At 55.7% G+C, this 17498-nt stretch overlaps 7 protein-coding genes across 7 annotated transcripts; 3 read left to right on the top strand and 4 right to left on the bottom strand.

The window, feature by feature from the left end:
* Window positions 1-1414: 1414 nt before the first annotated feature.
* VDAG_01123 (hard-surface induced protein) lies at window positions 1415-2315 on the top strand (the record flags this gene model as incomplete). Its single annotated transcript, XM_009650009.1, has 2 exons — window positions 1415-1554; window positions 1634-2315. 2 exons carry the CDS (start codon window positions 1415-1417, stop codon window positions 2313-2315), a joined length of 822 nt encoding a protein of 273 aa, XP_009648304.1.
* A 305-nt stretch (window positions 2316-2620) lies between these two features.
* VDAG_01122 (uncharacterized protein) lies at window positions 2621-3997 on the bottom strand. Its single transcript, XM_009650008.1, has 4 exons — window positions 3697-3997; window positions 3415-3629; window positions 3152-3353; window positions 2621-3088 (listed from the first exon to the last, which is right to left on the bottom strand). The coding sequence occupies exons 1-4, from the start codon at window positions 3798-3800 to the stop codon at window positions 2767-2769; spliced, it is 843 nt and encodes a 280-aa protein (XP_009648303.1). The 5' UTR covers window positions 3801-3997; the 3' UTR covers window positions 2621-2766.
* A 1028-nt stretch (window positions 3998-5025) lies between these two features.
* VDAG_01121 (uncharacterized protein) lies at window positions 5026-5986 on the bottom strand. The gene is made up of 4 exons (XM_009650007.1): window positions 5930-5986; window positions 5726-5811; window positions 5508-5667; window positions 5026-5437 (listed from the first exon to the last, which is right to left on the bottom strand). The coding sequence occupies exons 1-4, from the start codon at window positions 5954-5956 to the stop codon at window positions 5096-5098; spliced, it is 615 nt and encodes a 204-aa protein (XP_009648302.1). The 5' UTR covers window positions 5957-5986; the 3' UTR covers window positions 5026-5095.
* Window positions 5987-7559: 1573 nt separating this feature from the next.
* VDAG_01120 (uncharacterized protein) lies at window positions 7560-8473 on the top strand (the record flags this gene model as incomplete). Its single annotated transcript, XM_009650006.1, has 2 exons — window positions 7560-7854; window positions 7926-8473. 2 exons carry the CDS (start codon window positions 7560-7562, stop codon window positions 8471-8473), a joined length of 843 nt encoding a protein of 280 aa, XP_009648301.1.
* Window positions 8474-8733: 260 nt separating this feature from the next.
* VDAG_01119 (uncharacterized protein) lies at window positions 8734-10561 on the bottom strand (the record flags this gene model as incomplete). The annotated part of the gene is made up of 2 exons (XM_009650005.1): window positions 8734-10352; window positions 10436-10561. The coding sequence occupies 2 exons, from the start codon at window positions 10559-10561 to the stop codon at window positions 9078-9080; spliced, it is 1401 nt and encodes a 466-aa protein (XP_009648300.1). The 3' UTR covers window positions 8734-9077.
* A 2033-nt stretch (window positions 10562-12594) lies between these two features.
* On the bottom strand, window positions 12595-13985 carry VDAG_01118 (candidapepsin-1; the record flags this gene model as incomplete). Its single annotated transcript, XM_009650004.1, has 3 exons — window positions 12595-13244; window positions 13314-13622; window positions 13679-13985. 3 exons carry the CDS (start codon window positions 13983-13985, stop codon window positions 12595-12597), a joined length of 1266 nt encoding a protein of 421 aa, XP_009648299.1.
* Window positions 13986-15004: 1019 nt separating this feature from the next.
* VDAG_01117 (elongation factor G 1) lies at window positions 15005-17461 on the top strand (the record flags this gene model as incomplete). The annotated part of the gene is made up of 2 exons (XM_009650003.1): window positions 15005-17340; window positions 17407-17461. The coding sequence occupies 2 exons, from the start codon at window positions 15005-15007 to the stop codon at window positions 17459-17461; spliced, it is 2391 nt and encodes a 796-aa protein (XP_009648298.1).
* Between the last annotated feature and the right edge of the window lie 37 nt (window positions 17462-17498).

Genomic DNA, 17498 nt, shown 5'->3' with positions numbered 1-17498 from the left:
AGGTATGGAAAGTGGGTGAGGGAAGCGATGTAGGATATAAATGATACCCAATGTAGTCGGCCTTTATTGTAGGCATCAATCAATCATTGATTCCAATCCATTCGTACGACGCGTGTGAAGGAGACCGATCCTGGTGGACGACTCGTGCTCGACCTCGTCAGGGTGAAGCCATGACCCCTAGCGCGGTCTGGCCACGGAACCCCTTGCCTCATTGATGTGGCGCTTCTACTGTGCTGCTGGCTACCTACCTGGTACAGCAGCAGGTAGTGACCAGTCTCTGGAATGAAGCCTAACGGATGCACATTTCTGGCCTCCCAGCTCACCTTTGCCCTCCCAAGCCCTCCCCCCCCCTTCAAGGGAGCAACGACGAAGGCGGCAGCCAGAGCAACGTGAGCTGTCCCGCCACTCCCGTCCCTGGGTCAGCAGTGGCCAAATGTGCAGCCAATAAGCTGCCCATCGTCTCACCTCTCTGATGATGAACGCACATCGCCCCTGTCCACGTCAAACATTCGTGCATCTCGCGCCTCCCAGTACTGGGCACGGCTGCCGACAGGTTGATGTCCGAACCAAACGACGCCAGGGACAACTATTGAAGCCACTGGTATGGCAAACCTCTTGGCCCATACATGGAAAAATCAAATGTGCCTCCCGTCTGCCGCCATTCCTGCCACGCGGGCTACGGGGCTCTAGTGAGAGCAAGAGAGAGAACCAGAAAGCTCCCACGTCCGCCCCACTCGCCAAGGTGCAACACCCAGATGTTGGCAGGTTCGCTTCGTGAGGGACGGGACCCCTTCCTCAGCATTCCAGTGCCTCTCCCCCCCTGGAGCACATGTTACGATCACCAGTCGTTCCTTTCCTCGCACGTCTCTCGCAGCGAGTCGACCCCCCCGCCGACCATGTTCATACATTGGTCTTCCCTCGGCAAGGCGAGTGCCGTTTGAGGTGTGGACTCTGTGGCCGCGACACGTTCCTTGGGCAGGGTCCCCACCAAGTAAGTCCTTGGTCCTTGGGGGAAGGGGAAGGGGGCATGGGAAGGGTTGACGGCCTCTGCCTTCCCGTCGAGGAGAGATATGTGCCACCACCTCCTGCTGTCAAGGAATTGATTAGATGCGATCGTCCGTCGTCGCCCACTTCATCCCTTTGACTGTCGTCTGTCTTTTTCCCTCTTCCTGTCCGACCTTTACTTGGCCGTCCATCCTCCACATACACACACGCACACAGACCGACCTGCCCACTGCAACAGTCGACCTGGTCGACAACATCGACCGCTCTCTCATGCTCCGTTGAGATTTTTTCACATTCTTTGATTTACTTCGTGCGATCTTCAGGACGCAGCCTCTTTTCCTTGATACCAGACAACGAACCGTTCCTTTTCGCCGCGGATCCCCGGTTTTGAAAGGCATCGCCGGCCAAGATGAAGCTCAAGTCGCAAAGCCAGAGCGAGGTGCGAGCCGTCTGCGTTTTCGCCGTTGTCACCTGCATCTTCATGATCTATACATTCACACGCCGGCCAATCGACGGCATCCCGACCAAGGCGTCCTGGGGTTGGAAAACGTGAGTCTCAAGGGCCCTCGTCTTTGCGTTTGGCCATTCTGGTGCTTGATTCCCGACATGTCTTTCTAACTCGAAGCAGCGCCGACCCGTTTCCCGACCCCTCCCTCCCACGCCTCTCCTTCCGCGATATTGCCCTGCAATACGGCTCCCACAAGGCCACGACGACAAAGCACCATTTTATGTACGAGAAGTATCTTCCCGCCATCCGAGACCGCCACGTCAAGGTTCTCGAAATCGGACTCGGCTGCGAGACGTTTCACTCCGTCCCGGACAACTCGCCCTACCCTCTCGCCAAGGTGGGCGCCAGCTACCGCACCTTTACCTCCTACTTTCCCCATCTCTCTCTCACCTATCTCGAGATCGACGAGACGTGCGCAAAGGAGTTTGCCACGTACAACGACAAGGCCGCCATCTTCATTGGTGACCAGGGCGACCAGGCCTTCCTCGACAAGTTCGTCGAGCAAGCCACTGTCCACGGCCTCTTTGACATTGTCATTGACGACGGCGCCGGCACCGACGACATACAAGAGCGTACCCTGCGCGACCTCTGGCGTATCGTCAGCCCCGGCGGCGTCTACTTTGTCGAGGGCGTCCGTCGCAAGTCTGACCGCACGCACCGCTCTGAGGGACAGCGACCGTTTGGCGACTTTGTCGACGAGCTGCTCTGGGAAGACGCCATGTTGCCGGAGGGTGAGATTAGGAGCATCGATTGCATGGAGGGTATTTGTGCCTTCTTCAAAAAGGACGCTGGCATGATTTAGCTCGGAGGGTGGTTGGTGTTTGCTCTTGTTCTTTTTTTTGCCACATCTTTGCGAAAGACGGAGTTTGGAGTCGTTTTTTCTTCATGGTCTAGTGGAGGCCTCATATATGAACTGTCATTCATACCTAGATATCAGGGCAGAGTGGTGTCACGAGAGAACTCTGATACATTACTCAGAGTGCCTGCCATGACGGTGAACTTTACCAGGTGCTTGATCATGAGATCTTTTGCTTAGCGAAATCTAGTCGCTTCGTGTTGAGATGGGAAGCCCGGTGTCTTGCATGGGTATCTTTCACCTCTGAACATGATGAAATGTATTTCAATTGCAGAATCCGACGCCTTTCGCTTCTCTCATGATCGCCTCCAACACCAGAACGCCTGATTCATAACACAAAGGACGCATACGCCATGAAGACACACATGTTCTACCCGTCGGGTTCCATCCGTCCCTCTCAGTCCACGTTGCCGAAGATAATGTTCCGCTTGTCGTGCGCGTTGATCAGCGTGTATTCGGCCAGGATGGGGTCCTTGCTACCAGCGAGATTCATCGTGACGGCCAGCAGGTTCGGCTCAGTCCAGGTCGGGCGCAGGCCGCGGGCTTCGAGACGTTCCCACCAGTCCAGGTAGTTCTTCGAGGTGAGGCCATTGAAGAAGTGAATCTCAACCATCAGCTGGCCGATGGGCAGCTCGAGTCCCTGGGCCAGGGGAAAGTCGTCGCTGAGGCCGTCCATGGCCTCAAATTCGGCGAACTCAATGTCCATCTTCAGGATATCACTTGGGGTATGGATTAGCAGAGTTCGGGCTAACCTCGCCACTTGAGGACAGGGTTTCACTCACATGTACTCGTGATTGTTCATCTTCATGAGCTCCGCAATGCTGTAGAACGGCGGGTTCTTCGTCTTATCCGTCTTGCCCGCAATGCCAGCTTGGAGGAAGTGGGCGCGATCGCGATTCCAGGTCTCAAGCTGCTCGCCAAAGTCGACAACCGAGAAGTCGTATGCCCAGACGGTGCAGTTTGTTCGGCTCAGCATTTCGTTCTCTGCGCAGATGTATCAGCATTCAGTCGAGCCGGAGGACTTTTTCGATCCACAATCACCCACCAAAGCTCGACTCGTCCCGGACACCGAAGGAATAAATGATACACTGCCTGTCGGCCGGAAAGTCGACATATCTTGACATGCCGCACACCCATTTGCCGCCATCGCCCATGCGGCCGACACGCTCGATCTCGTGGGGGCAGCCGTACGATGCCGGCGTAAAGTCCCAGATGGTGTAAGGGTGGATGTGATACGACGCCGAGTCGGTCGTAGGGAAGCTGTTGCGTGGGGAATCCCCGTTCAGCATTGCTCGTCAGAAGGAAGCTAACATGTAACAGAACTTACAGAGGCATCTTAGAGACGTCGCCATAATCGGCAACGATCATGTCGTGACGCTGCTTGACCGTCTTGGCCCAGCTCGCCTCGGCGCGAGCCATGTGATCCTTCATTGACAGACGGCTGCTGTCGACAGAGGCATACTAGCCAACTTTGTCGCTCACCCAGGCCTTGGCATGGCCGCCAGCAGGAGAGGTGTGCAGAAAGGCGATCGTGAAGAGGAGGCCAGCTGCCAGCCAGAGCATCTGAATGAACCGACGCGGATTCGCTGCCATTCTGTCGTCGTCGTCGTTGAAAGGCACCCTTGGATGTTCCTCTCGTTTGTTCGTTCGGTCGTGTGATCAAGATTCGCAGAAACCGTAAACAGTCTCACAGGGGAGATGAATCAGGACACAGTGGACAGTGAAAGATGGGAAGACCTGCCACGGGGAGACAAGATAACGTCGAATTCCCATGCCCGTGCCCTGGAATTCGAGTGCGGGCAGTGACGACAGACGCTGGATGTTTTAAGGGATGTCCCGAGTTATGAGGTAGGTGCACATCCATGCTCACCACCAGAGGAAGGAGAGGAGAGGCTCCGCCGATTCCCCGGCGGCGCCTTCCCCATTCCTGATGCATCTAGGCACTCTAAATTCTGCGCCTGTCCGCGTGAAGCAGTTCCAGGTGGTATCAAAGTGACGGTATCCAACGGGGGTTGAGCATCTTTTGAGTCAGGCTCGGAAACAGGCTCGGTCAAAAAGTTGAGACGGAATGCTTGGAATGAGCCCTCCTCTACGCCGAGATGGGTAGGTGGAGCACCGGTTTCCAGTTCACGGCTTCCTAGATCGCTTCGTTGACAACGACGAGACGGCCAGCATAATATAAGCGCGAGTCCATTATTCGACAGTACAAAGACGTGGTCGAGGAACCTACCGAGCCTGGCCGAGCCGAAGATCCTCTCAGATCTGAAAGGGTTTGCAGGGATCAACGCATCGCCCCCTGAAAGCTTAGCAACGTCAGGGAAGGTTTCGGCGTCTTGCGGAGCATCTTCGCGCGACATGAACATGTTTCACGAGTTGGCACTGTCTGTGCGAGCCCTTGGCCACGACCTCTACACCGTGCGTTGGGGCATTGCTAAACTTAGTGGTTACCCCTCACCTAGTCTTTAGGTGGCTCTAGATTGTTTTCCGTCCTACGTACCGCGGGCGCAATCCTGATTCCAAGACGATGGGACAATAAATTCCCACGTGGGCCTTCGCTTTGCTTGAGCTCACATATCATGCGAACCTGATATCACATCTACGAAGCAACGTACTGTCGACACGGTGGCGAATAGGAGGGAAAGCAACCGAAGAATATCACATGGAGATCACTGGAGTTTCAATTTCGCTATTCTATCAGCACCATTGGCAAACCGGCTTCACACCCTTCAGCTGAAGTGCTTGCTGGCAGTGAGGTAGAACTGCTCGCCCTGGAGAGTGGCGATCTCCAGCTCCAGCTTGGTGGGCTGGCGCGAGCCATCTCCACCAGCAAAGGTACCGGCGCCCCAGGGAGAGCCGCCGTGAATCTCCTCGAGGTTGGACAGCTGGCCGAAGGTCTTGGCGTAGCCGAGGGGCACGTAGATGATGCCGTGGTGGGTGAGGGTGGACAGAGAGGCAATGGCAGTGGACTCCTGGCCGCCGCCGAGAGTGCCGGTCGAGATGAAGACGCCAGCCAGCTTGCCGAAGAAGCCACCGGTCGCCCACTGCTTGCCGGTCTTGTCCCAGAAAGTCTGTGGGAGTCATGACTGTTAGTTTTTGCCCGAAGGAATAATCTGCCCTGACAATGCTGTGTGAACATACCTTCCATTGGGCGGGGAAGTTGCCATAACGAGTGGGAATACCCAGCAGGAAGGCATCGTACTCGGCGAGGACACTGGGGTCCTCGAGGACGGGAACGTCTGTTGGCTTAGGAGGGGCGTGCATCTTGGCTAGGACATCCTCAGAGAGGGTCTCGGGAATCCTGAGGGCCGAGTGAGCAATCTCAGCAGCTAGTAGGCAGCTTCCAAGGGGGCACATACTGATACAGGTCGGCGGTGCCACCGGCCTTCTCGATGCCGGCCTTCTCAGCGTCCGCCAGCTGCCTGATATGTCCGTAGGTGGAGTACTGGGAGGGAAAAAACGGTCAGCATGTAGCTCAAATCAGTCATGTTCGCCAAAACAGATCACGGTGGACTGGTGCTTTTCTTCAGCCGCGAGAGGTGAAGTGGATGGGGCGGTCTTACGTAGACGATGGCGATCTTGGGAGCCATGGTGACTTTTCTGCAAGCGTATTTGAGACGAGTGATGAGCTTTGTGTGTGAAGGTAGTAGCTGTGATACTGGATGAAAACATGGAATGGATAGCAAGAACAAGATCGAGTGAGAACGAGGAACGCCGTGCCCCTCTTATACATCAAGCTGTTCACCAAGCTGCCCTAGTCTTGTCCAGTTCTGTCGGCGGTCAGATACGCCACGGTGCGTACCGCGGACAATACAATGGGCGGGCGCCATCACATCCTCGATGCCAACGAGTTGATCCACGGTGGCATTGAGATGGGTTAGCCCCTCCTTTCTTCTCGTCCCAGATGTTCTTCCCATTGGAGGGAGGGGAGCTTCATGGATCTCTACCCCTCCGTCACTCGTCCCGCCCAAGACTGGCGGCCGGCGGAAGCTTGCCCCGCGCTAGCCCTGACGTAGCATGGCCAGCAGCGGCCCCACTGAGGGGCATCATCACTCAAGCTGAGTAACTGCTTAACAAGTCGGGGATTCAACACCATACAGGCACCATTGACGACATGTGCTGTGCTTGCAATCCTTACCCAAGCGTCCCAAACCAGCGAGGCGCCAGAGCACACCATTCTCCATCTGGCTACATAATCAACTAGTCATGGCTGATGTACACCATTGATCATGCCAACGTTCCATATGGAGCGGCTACATTGCAGCACTGCGGCAACTTCACACCTAAGGACGATGATTGATTGTGTTAACAGTTCGAGATCCAGCAAGGGTGCTTCTCATTGGCAGCCTGCATTTTCCAGAGATCGGACCTGTAATTCATACCCCTTTTAGCGGTTGATGATTAGTAGCTTGGGCAGCGCCGACCATGTTCGTCGACTGCAGCTTACGTTGCTTCCACTATGGGTCGATCCAGGTGTCTGGAGTAACACCACTGGGTGTGGGGGCAACACATCCGCCCTTGACCACCTCATGTATCGCGCGCGCGTGTTCCTTCCAGCATCACCCGCGTATCTAGGCTTCATCAAAATGCTGACGAATTGATCGATTGATGAGCAGCATGTGAAGAGTCCAAACCGAAGCTTCCGAGCTGAGGAGGCTGCGTACACCGGCCCACGAACAGACAAGCCATCACCAGGCGGGTATCTTTCGATGGGCACGTAGGCGACCAAATCACGCGGCCTTATGGCCAAGCATAATGGCCTCATCACCCTCTTCGATATGTGAAGGCTCGCCAAGATGTCACGGTTCACTTTTGGGCTCAACCCATGGGGGATCGTCCGTTGAGCCTATCTCATCCCCATTCTCAAACAGCGTCCGTCAGAGCTTGCTCCACCGCGAACCAGCCTCTCGTTTCAGCGGCCCGAAACTGCAACCTCGTCCCAGGAGGGGACCTGCTAGATCCCCGCCATCTGAAGTCCCCCTTGACTGTTTCAGTGTTGAAAATCAGACTTGATAGAGCGATATAGTTCACCTGTAGCTGCGAAATCCGTTGACTCAAACCCCCAGAGTCACGACTTTTGTTCGTTTCGGACCACTTCACTTCATCATGATATAGTTCGTCATTTGTTTTCATTGTACGATTTCTTTCTATTTTGCGCAGACTCTTTTCATCGAAAGCCTGGAGCTTCCCATCATGCAGCGCGACACATCACCCTACCAAGACGACGACTTCAGGGAAGTTGAGTTCCATGCGGAGTCCAAGGCAGCACTGCTGCACAGCAGCGAGTCCCGACCTTGGGACGATGACGTCGAGCACCAGAAATCAGAGACATCTTCAATTTTTCGCTTCCTCTCCCGCTGGCGCTGGATCCTTGACACATCACTCCTAATCATAATTCTCCTTCTCGTCCTTGACCGCCAAATGCAACAGCAAGAACCCTCCGACCGCATGTCGCAGAATGGCGACATCACAGGCTTCATCCCCGAGTGTGCGGCTCCCATCATACCCAACCTTTTATGAAATGCAGATCTTGTAGCGTACTTGCTGACACGAGCCAAGTCTCCCAACAATTGACAACTTTCTCGCCGTCCGAGACTTACATCCCCACCAACCTCTCGACCTTTCTCTCCAACGAGACGCAGGACGCATGGCTCGGCCTCATCCCGCGTGGGCTCGGCTACCTCGACACCACGCCAGCCAAGGATCTCAACAACCTCCCTACACCCCTCCCCGAATACGCGCCCAAGCGCGTCTTCACTACGAGCGTGACACATCAGCTGCACTGCCTCCACGCGATCGTCAAAGAGTTCGCCTCCCTCCAGCCGGGTGCAGCGAGCAGCCGGCGCCGCGCCGAGGACGACCACGATCAGCATGACGGCGAAGCCCATGACCCGGAGGACGGGGGCTTTCACCTACAGCACTGCTTCGAGTACCTTCGCCAGAGTATTCTCTGCTGCGGCGACGTGGCGCTCGAGGGTACGCAGACAACGTTTCCGCCTGGGTTCGAGGGCAGTGATGGTTGGGATGCGAAGCATGTATGCAGGGACTATGAGCAGGTGAAGACGTTCCTGGATGCAAAGAGGGCGGACGACGAGCTCTGGATTTAAGTATGCATGATAAAGGAGGCTTTTCCTAGGTCCGAAGTTGGTAGCATCGACGTATCGCCACCTTCTGTCTGTAGTATGGTTGCCTCGGAGGTAGCAATCCTTCGTCAGGTTCATCTTGCAGCGATTCTCGTAAAAAAGAAAACCCCCCTGCACATGCTTTGCATTCAAGAACGCCAAGCAGGTAACGAGAAGGCAAAACATTTCTTGTAAATGATTGATATATATGACCTAGATCTTGCAAAATCTCTTCACTCGCTTCTCGCTTCAAGGATCGTTGCTATGTGCTGGCGCGTGGACTGAAAACTGTACTTCAGTGGACCAGACTGGACCCCAAGGCCCAGGTTAATATACAAAACGAAAGGACGCTGAACAAGCAAAAGACAAATGGAACCCCGCTGTCCCGTCCTGCTCCCAAAAACGCCTTGTAGGATGGAGGTGGTATGCCTGGAAAGGACACAATCCCTGCAAATCAGATAAAATAACATCGGATCACCCGCAGCACGGAGCGTCTTTGTTCGAACCCCTTGATTTATCATTATCATCTCAGGTGTGGGGTTTTGTTGTAATTAGTCATGTAGTGGCAATCAATAGACTACCACTCTGTTTAGTCGTCCTGTGGTCTTGCGCTTGAAGGCTCAATGACGATCTGGGGGAGAGGCTGGAGGCGGAGTTGTGGCAGTTGAGGGGCAGTAATGCCACTCCTCGGGGAGGGAGAGTCCTCATCAGCTCGGCGATCCGTAGGCGACCGCCTCCCGGCGGCTAAATCAGACATTTCCGTCACCAACTGCGAGGCTCTTCGCTGCGCAGGTCCGCTGTATACGGGAGGCGGCTCATTGTGAGGAGTTGTAGCCCCCGAGCGGGTATCTTCCAATGAGACATCTTCGTATCCAGGGGGAGAGTGTAGGGGCATGTCCGAATCGGGCTCGATGATTTCGGGGCTCGATCCGGCTCGAGTATTGAGACGAGGTGTCGAAGGTCGTGAGCTGGCGCGTGATCTCGGCAATCCTGGCGACGGGAGATCGCTGTCAAAGCTCAAGACGGAGCCCGAGCTAGCTGCTCTCTGGTGCTGCATGGGCGAGATGATGCCAGAGCGGGTTGATGTGGCAGCGATGCTAGCAGCGTCAGACAGTAAGCCCATCCTCTCGCTCTCGTTGCTGTTGGCGCGCAGGCGCGTTCCATCGTGACGTGCAACGCCGAGATCGCCATATGATACGCTCGAGACTGCGCGTTGACGTTCGTTCTTGAGGCGCTCGTGATCGCGGCGTAGTTCTTCCAGCACAGAGTTGTTACTGGCAGCACGAGTCCTGTCCCTGATGTTTTGTAGTGCCACAGCATCGTTTCGAGTCCTAGCATCCTGTCGCTCTCGTCTGCGCTCCTCACGGTCGGCGATTTCCTGTCGGCGGGCCACGCGGATCTCGTACAGTGATGCCATTTCGCGCTCCCTTCTTTCCTCGTCCTCCTCGGCCGTGGGGTTTTCGACAACAATATCGACACCATCTCTCTCGCCTTCGCGACCGATGACCTGCTCATTCTCAAGAGCCTGGGCCCTGTAAGCAGGCAGAGTCATGACGGAGCGGACCGAAGTATTGCGGTCAATCGTCGAGGTAGTATTCGAGGAAGCGTGCCCCTCGCCGGCAGCAGGGGCAAAGCGGACTGAGGTGCGGTTTCGCCGGCCGGTAGAAGCTTCAACTGCATCATCGTCGTGGGCTTGCTGATAATCGCGTCCGCGACCGGTCAGCGACAGACCAGAAAACCAGCCACGGTTACCAGTCTGGGCGTTGCCTCCCTTCTTTTTGTTTGCATGGCGAAATCGAAATGCGCGAATCACGAGATAAAGTAATGTCAGAAGGATCAGGCCCATGAGGCAGGCTAAAATAATCTGGAGCAAGGATGATTAGCATGGCACAGACGAGCGATGCGTTGGCTGGTGCGAGCCAGCCGAAGGTGGTAGCGCAGGCGTACAATTGTCACAAGCTTGCGCTCATTGCCCTGTTGACGACGAGCGAGGGCTTGCCGCCTCGGTGCATCTTCCCGAGAGTCTGGAGACAAGACAAGAACGGCAGGCATGTGGTGGGCGAATAGATGCATGATGGTTGAACAAAAAACGAGCGACTGGATGGCGATTCATAAAGGTGGGGTGGAGGAAGGAGCAGAGACCGGACGAGAATCCCAAGGCGGGGTCCAGACGTCTGGCGGCACAATGTCTCGTCAGATCGGCTGAGACATGGACGCTGTCGAAGACGGGGTCGGTGAGAGGTTTGCGTTCGTGAGAATCAGACAGTTGAGAGGGTTGTCGCAGTGAAGCAGAAAAGAGAAAGAAAGAACGAAAAGAGGACGAGAGATGGACGATGACGGGGCTGGGGCAGAGCACCTGGGCAACCTTGCCTCACTTCAGGTACGGCAGCTGGGACACGGACGTACTTGCCGTGTGCCTACTTGTACTTGCGTGCAGGACAATGCCTGTCTGACTGGCAGTGAATACGGGCGCAGACGTGGAGCACACGGTAGGCGGGCAGCCAGCCAGCTCTGCTACGAAAGTACCGACGCGATCAATTGGCAGGCGGGCTAGCGGGTCGGGGTGGTTCTTCCTTTCTTGCTTGCGGTCAGGGTAAGACGCAGAAGCCGGACCTCTCGGCGCACTGCTGCTTTCCTGGAACTGGGTCCACTGGAGGACCGGGGTAATTTGTTATGTCATCCTATTCCCAGGTCCATAAGGCAGTCTACTACTAGTCTTGGTCAAGCCTTGGGCGACTTCGCGTCTCGAAACACCTTTTCATCTCCATTTGGTTGCTGTGCTACCTCTCTCGCTCGCCTTGTCTTTCTGGCCAAATTTGCATAACGTCTCTGGCTCGCCCCCGCGAAAACCGATACCCGATCCTCAATTGCCTCGCAAGGGGTGTTGGGCTGGAGGTACATGCAGTGTGGCAGTTGCGTCGCACGCGTCCACTCAGATGTCATGACCGACAACCTGACCCAGGACGCTGGGGCGGTGCTCTCAAATGATGGGGACTGAGGCCGATCAGCGTTTGAAGTCTGCCCTGTGACATCAGCAGACGGCTGCCTCTCAAACGTCAATCTTTGGCTAGCTATGGCACTCTGCATCGCGATCTTTGAGCATGAGGCAGCTTTAGTCTTTCGTGTTGCTAACTATCTCTAGCGAACGCATCTTGGGCGACATTGTCTGCTGCTATCCGCCGGGGCGTCGAGGTGTGCTACCTGTTCCTGGCTAACCAAGCGATGCACCTCAGCTCGTCTTTGGTGGTGCATTCAGGCCCCCCAAGACATACATGTACCTACCTACATTGTGAGGGGCGACCAGCAACTCGACCTTCCGCTGGTCCCCCCACACACACGGTCCAGGTCCCCTGGTCTCCACAGACGGCAATGACCGATGCTTAGACATCCTGGACCGTCCACTTCAGCCATTATGCATAGCCAGATGAGCAGTTTTAGGAGGAAGTGCTTCTCATTCATGTCTCGGTCATGATCCCACTTCCTTTTCGACCCTTTTGGATGCCGTCAGCGAATACAAGCAACCTCGGTGGTTCCGAGCTCGCCGGCTTCTTCCCCGCGTAGCGCAACAGCCAGTGTGGTATCTGTTTGTCCTATCAGGAGGCGCAGGCACCTATCAACCGTGTCCAAGACATCTGCATCTATCTAGTTTCAGACCTGCATACACGTCATGTACCTCGCCCAATCCGCCAGCAACAGAATGCCACCCTACCAACGAGTTAGACGATCCTGACGCACCTCCAAGCCTTGTGCTGGCGTTGATCAAGTCACATCACTGCCACGCTTTTTGCTCACATCATTCGACAGCCACCATAACACTAAGAGGAGGCTGAACAGCTCAGCCCTACCAGTGATGCGGCTGCCGATCACCCCCCCAAAGCTCTCCTCTGCTTGTTTTTGAAGGGATCCAATTTTCGACCCCATATTGGCTCTGTCATCAGCGTAAGAGCATTGCGTGTGTCGTACAGCATTAGGTGTGCACCCTTCAGAGGATGATGACCTCAGCTGACAGACTCTCCCCCTCAACCCCTTTGTCACATGTTTGTTCGTCAATAGCAAGAGTGTGTGATCGCTGGTATCTTGGCCCAACACCCAGAGCTCGCGTCGTATCAATTAACCGGGATACGAGCCCCATAAGACGGGAACGGCGTGATTCCCGATCTTGTTGCATTGAATAGGGTCTCCGCCATCCCAACCTCGTGGTTGACAAGATCGTGCACCAGGTACGCTGACCTCAGGAATGAATCTCCTAGGATATAAGGTGGCCGTGTTTGATTTCGTATCCCGAACTGGCAGAGACGCAGCCCCTTCCACGGACTTCCTTCACCCCCGATAAGAGGCTTGCCGCTGGCGTTGGGCCACTTCGTTGAATCAATCACAAGCTCGCTTATTCCGACTTCGATCGTCGGCCCTCGGTCATCTCCAAAATGGAACGCAAACTTTCCCCGACCTCTTGCGCGCGAGCATGGCAGCATAGGTGCCTTGAGGTTACTTGACCACTTGGCGCCAGCTTCTTCCCACATGGCGTGTGCTAGGTCATTGGGGAGGAAGCTCAGCGTCGCGCCGCTGTCGAGCACTGCGCGGATCGAGCACTCGTGACAGGGCAGCGACAAGTCATGATTCCCACGCCCTACACTGATACCAGCCATGGCAACTCCGAAGTAGTCGTATTTTCCCAGGTGGTTCTTCAGCACCGGCACCACTTTGAGGTTCCCAACGTACTTTTCAGTGTCAATGCCGCCAAACAAGAGACTACCGCCTGCGGCGTCTTGAAGGTAAGTCAGCTCGGGTCGGCTTCATGAATTGCTGTAGGGGATACGCAGCTCACCCAGGTTATTGAGCCAGAGACTGTAGGCCACCGTTTTGATGAGTCCTAACCTCTGCATGCGTACGGGCAAGTTGTCGTAAATGTTTCCCCAGGTCTGCAATGCGACATTATGGTGGTATCCGATGCCGGCAAGTCCATATGGCACGGTTGACTGTCTGGCAAGGCCCATGCCCAGACTTGAGACCCTGGTACCACCGATCTCGACAGTGTCCTCGAAGTAGTCACCCGAAGCCGAGCTTTGGTCGAGGTACGCGATCTTGAACTTATCCGGTGCGGCAAGGCGATATGTGAGTGACTTGAGCGGATTATCTGGCCACATGGCGTCAGTGATGCTATCACATCAAGCTCTAGGGCGCCGCACTTACAAGTCCCGAGCTTGCAGTTGCTCGCTCCTTTTACTCGACAAATTTTGGCTGACGTGTAAGGCACCCAAAGGTCGGCGCTCCCAGTATCCAGATGCAGTGACAGTTCCTGGCCCGGCGTTCCTATCTTGACCTTTGTGAAGTAGCCAATGTGGCCGTTGGTCACACTGCTTTCGATGGTTGGATTATATCGACGTTGTAAGCTAGGCTCGTAATCGACTACCTTCCTTTCAATATCCAAGTACACGACTCCGTCCTGTGCACCGGCTAGCATAACCTGGCACAGGATGAGGGTGAGGGCTTTCTGCATTGCAGGACGGTTTGACGTGGAGAGACTCAAGCACTGGCCACAAAGGAGAGGTTGCCGATCTTCGGTCACACAACCTGCGAGAGGAAGAATCACTTCGGCCTGCCGTCAATATATGGGACAATGTCATGGATCAGACATGTCATGAATACTCCATTTCATGAACACTCCATCTTGTCGGGTAGCGCTCATATTGGCCTACTGCCTTGACGCATCGATTGATCAACGAAGCCACCGCGGCGCCCAAGGCTGGCTGGGCTGGTTGGTGATGACTGTGGCTTGCGGGCTTGGAAGAATTGTACATCAAGGCAAATGATTACGAACAATGGTGCGTGTGCGATGTAGTAGCAGCCCGTGGGTCACATTGTCTGCTCAGCCTCCGAATTGGGATAATCGCCAGAGCAAGGCCCAACTGAAAGATATTGTTTCGAGACCATTTCAAACTACCTGAAAATGCTTGCTTGAGGGACATGGCTTCCTGTGGCGGGGCTGGAAGAGGCTGATGTAGCTGCAGAGCTTCTGCAAATGTCGGAACAAAACCATCTCTCATCTCCTAGAATGACACATGCTCCCGACCGTAGTATACGGCGTTGCTTGCTCCAAGGCTTCCCTTCAAGGTTTCGGCAACGAGAGACGTTCATGCGGTGCACTTCTTATGCATATTCGAGACGGAGGGTCCACGTACTCAAAGCCACCAAGTGGCTTGCTTGCAGAGCACTGATACAACAAACTCAGCTGTGAATCTGAGGAGCAGGTGAGAGTATGTTACATGGGTGGGCGAAAGAAGGCACACGTCGGAAGCTGCTTGACTCAAATCTGAGGCGGGCCGAGCCTTAGTCAGGAACATGGAAGACACGAACCCACGTGACTGCGCGGCTCCTCCAATCAACCGTCAGCTAAAAAAGTTTCCCTCCATGTGCTATCGCATCGCTTCATCAGTCTATTTCGATGGCCCTGGTCAATCTGTAACGAGTTTCCTTCTCGTCCATTTTCCCTTCCCATAATCCCCCCCATTGGCCACGATGAGGGCTTCAAGGGCTCTCAGAGTGCCGAATGGCGGCCTTTTCGTGGGCGCAACGTCTCAGGCCCGAGGAGCGCGATGCTTCAGCATTGCCTTCAACACCAGATCCACCCCTTCAGGGGCTGTCTGCCAGATCGAGGCCAGGCGGACCTTCACCCAGACGACGAGGTTCCGATCCAGCGAGGCCGCCCAGGAGGCCCTCAAGATGGCCCAGAATAACTCTGACGCCCTCACGCCCGACGCTGTCCTCGCGCGTATGTCCCCCGAAGAAGCCCATCGACTTTCCCGAGTACGAAACATTGGCATCGCGGCCCACATCGACAGCGGAAAGACAACATGCACAGAGCGTGTGCTCTTCTACACTGGTCGCATCAACTCGATTCACGAAGTCCGTGGCAAGGATGGTGCCGGCGCCAAGATGGACTCTATGGACCTCGAGCGAGAGAAGGGCATCACCATTCAGTCGGCTGCTACCTTTGCCGACTGGAAGAAGGTGGAGAATGGAAAAGAAGAAACGTATCATGTCAACATCATCGACACTCCCGGACATATCGACTTCACCATTGAGGTCGAGCGCGCTCTGCGCGTTCTTGATGGTGCCGTCATGATCCTGTGTGCCGTCAGTGGTGTGCAGAGTCAGACCATCACCGTGGATCGACAAATGAAGCGCTACGACATTCCCCGTCTCAGCTTCGTGAACAAGATGGACCGTGTGGGCTCCAACCCCTGGAAAGCCGTCGAACAGATCAACAAGAAGCTCAAGATTCCCGCTGCTGCCATTCAGGTGCCCATCGGACTGGAAGACGAGCACGAGGGTGTCATTGACATTGTCGACATGCAGGCCATCTACTTTGAGGGTGCCCGTGGCCTCGACGTCAAGCGCACCGACGTGATCCCTCCCCAGCTCAAGCAACAGGTCGAGGAGAAGCGCCAGGAGCTCATCGAGAAGCTGGCTGACGTCGACGACGAGATTGCCGAGATCTTCCTTGAAGAGCAGGTCCCCACGACTGCGCAGATCAAGGCCGCCATCCGCCGTGCCACCATCGCCCTCAAGTTCACGCCTGTCCTCATGGGATCTGCTCTCGCTAACAAGGGTATCCAGCCCGTGCTGGATGCTGTCTGCGACTACCTGCCCAACCCCGGTGAAATCACCAACAAGGCCCTCGACAAGTCCAAGGACGAGAAGGAGGTCAAGCTGGTGCCCTACAACTCGCTTCCCTTTGTCGGCCTCGCCTTCAAGCTCGAGGAGAACAATTACGGCCAGCTGACCTACATCCGCGTCTACCAAGGCAAGCTCAAGAAGGGTTCCTACCTGTTCAACTCTCGCACCGACAAAAAGGTCCGCATCCCCCGTATCGTGCGCATGCACTCCAACGAGATGGAGGACGTCAACGAGATTGGTGCCGGTGAAATCTGCGCCGTTTTCGGCGTTGACTGTGCTTCCGGTGACACATTTACCGACGGTGGCCTCCCCTACACCATGACGTCCATGTTCGTGCCCGACGCCGTCATGTCGCTGTCGATCAAGCCCAAGCGCAGCGCCGATGCCGACAACTTCAGCAAGGCCATGAACCGTTTCCAGCGCGAGGACCCCACGTTCCGTCTCCATGTTGACGAGGAGAGTGAGGAAACCATTATTTCCGGCATGGGCGAACTGCATCTCGAGATTTACGTCGAGCGTCTCCGCCGTGAGTACAAGTGCGACTGCGTCACGGGCCAGCCCCGTGTCGCCTACCGCGAGACCGTCTCCCGCCACGTCGACTACGACTACCTCTTCAAGCGCCAGTCCGGTGGTCCCGGTGACTACGCTCGTGTTGCCGGTTTCCTCGAGCCCCACACGGACCCCGAGGCCAACCTGTTCGAGGAGAAGGTTGTCGGCGGTACCATCCCCGACAAGTACCTCTCCGCATGCGCCAAGGGTTTCGAGGAGTCGGTCACGCGCGGCCCCCTGCTGGGCCACAGGGTCATCGGCACGCACATGGTTGTCAACGACGGCTCCACGCACGTTACCGATTCGTCCGACCACGCCTTCAACCTCGCCACGCAGATGGCGTTCAAGAAGGCCTTTATCGACGCCGGCGGCCAGGTGCTCGAGCCCCTCATGAAGACGACCATTACGGCGCCCAACGAGTTCCAGGGCAGCATCCTCATGCTCATGAACAAGCGCAGCGCCACCATCATCGACACGGAGATTGGCACCGAAGACTTCACCCTCATCTGCGACTGCTCGCTCAACTCCATGTTCGGCTTCAGCTCGCAGCTGCGCGCCGCCACGCAGGGCAAGGGCGAGTTCGGCATGGAATTCAGCCACTATGCCCCCGCGCCACCCCACCTGCAGTACGTTTTCTTCCCCTCGTCTTGCTGGTATGATTTGTTCAAGTGCTGACCACGTCGTGCGTGTAGGAAGGAGCTCATCGCCAAGTACGAGAAGGAGCTAGATGCAAAGCGGACGAAATAAGCCATTGCACGACGTTGAACGGGCTTTCGGCAGCATG

This window comes from Verticillium dahliae, genomic scaffold (genome assembly GCF_000150675.1).
Source record: "Verticillium dahliae VdLs.17 supercont1.2 genomic scaffold, whole genome shotgun sequence".
NCBI lineage: Eukaryota > Fungi > Ascomycota > Sordariomycetes > Glomerellales > Plectosphaerellaceae > Verticillium > Verticillium dahliae.
Note: the sequence above shows the minus strand (reverse complement) of the source record. Positions and strands in the feature narration are given on the sequence as shown.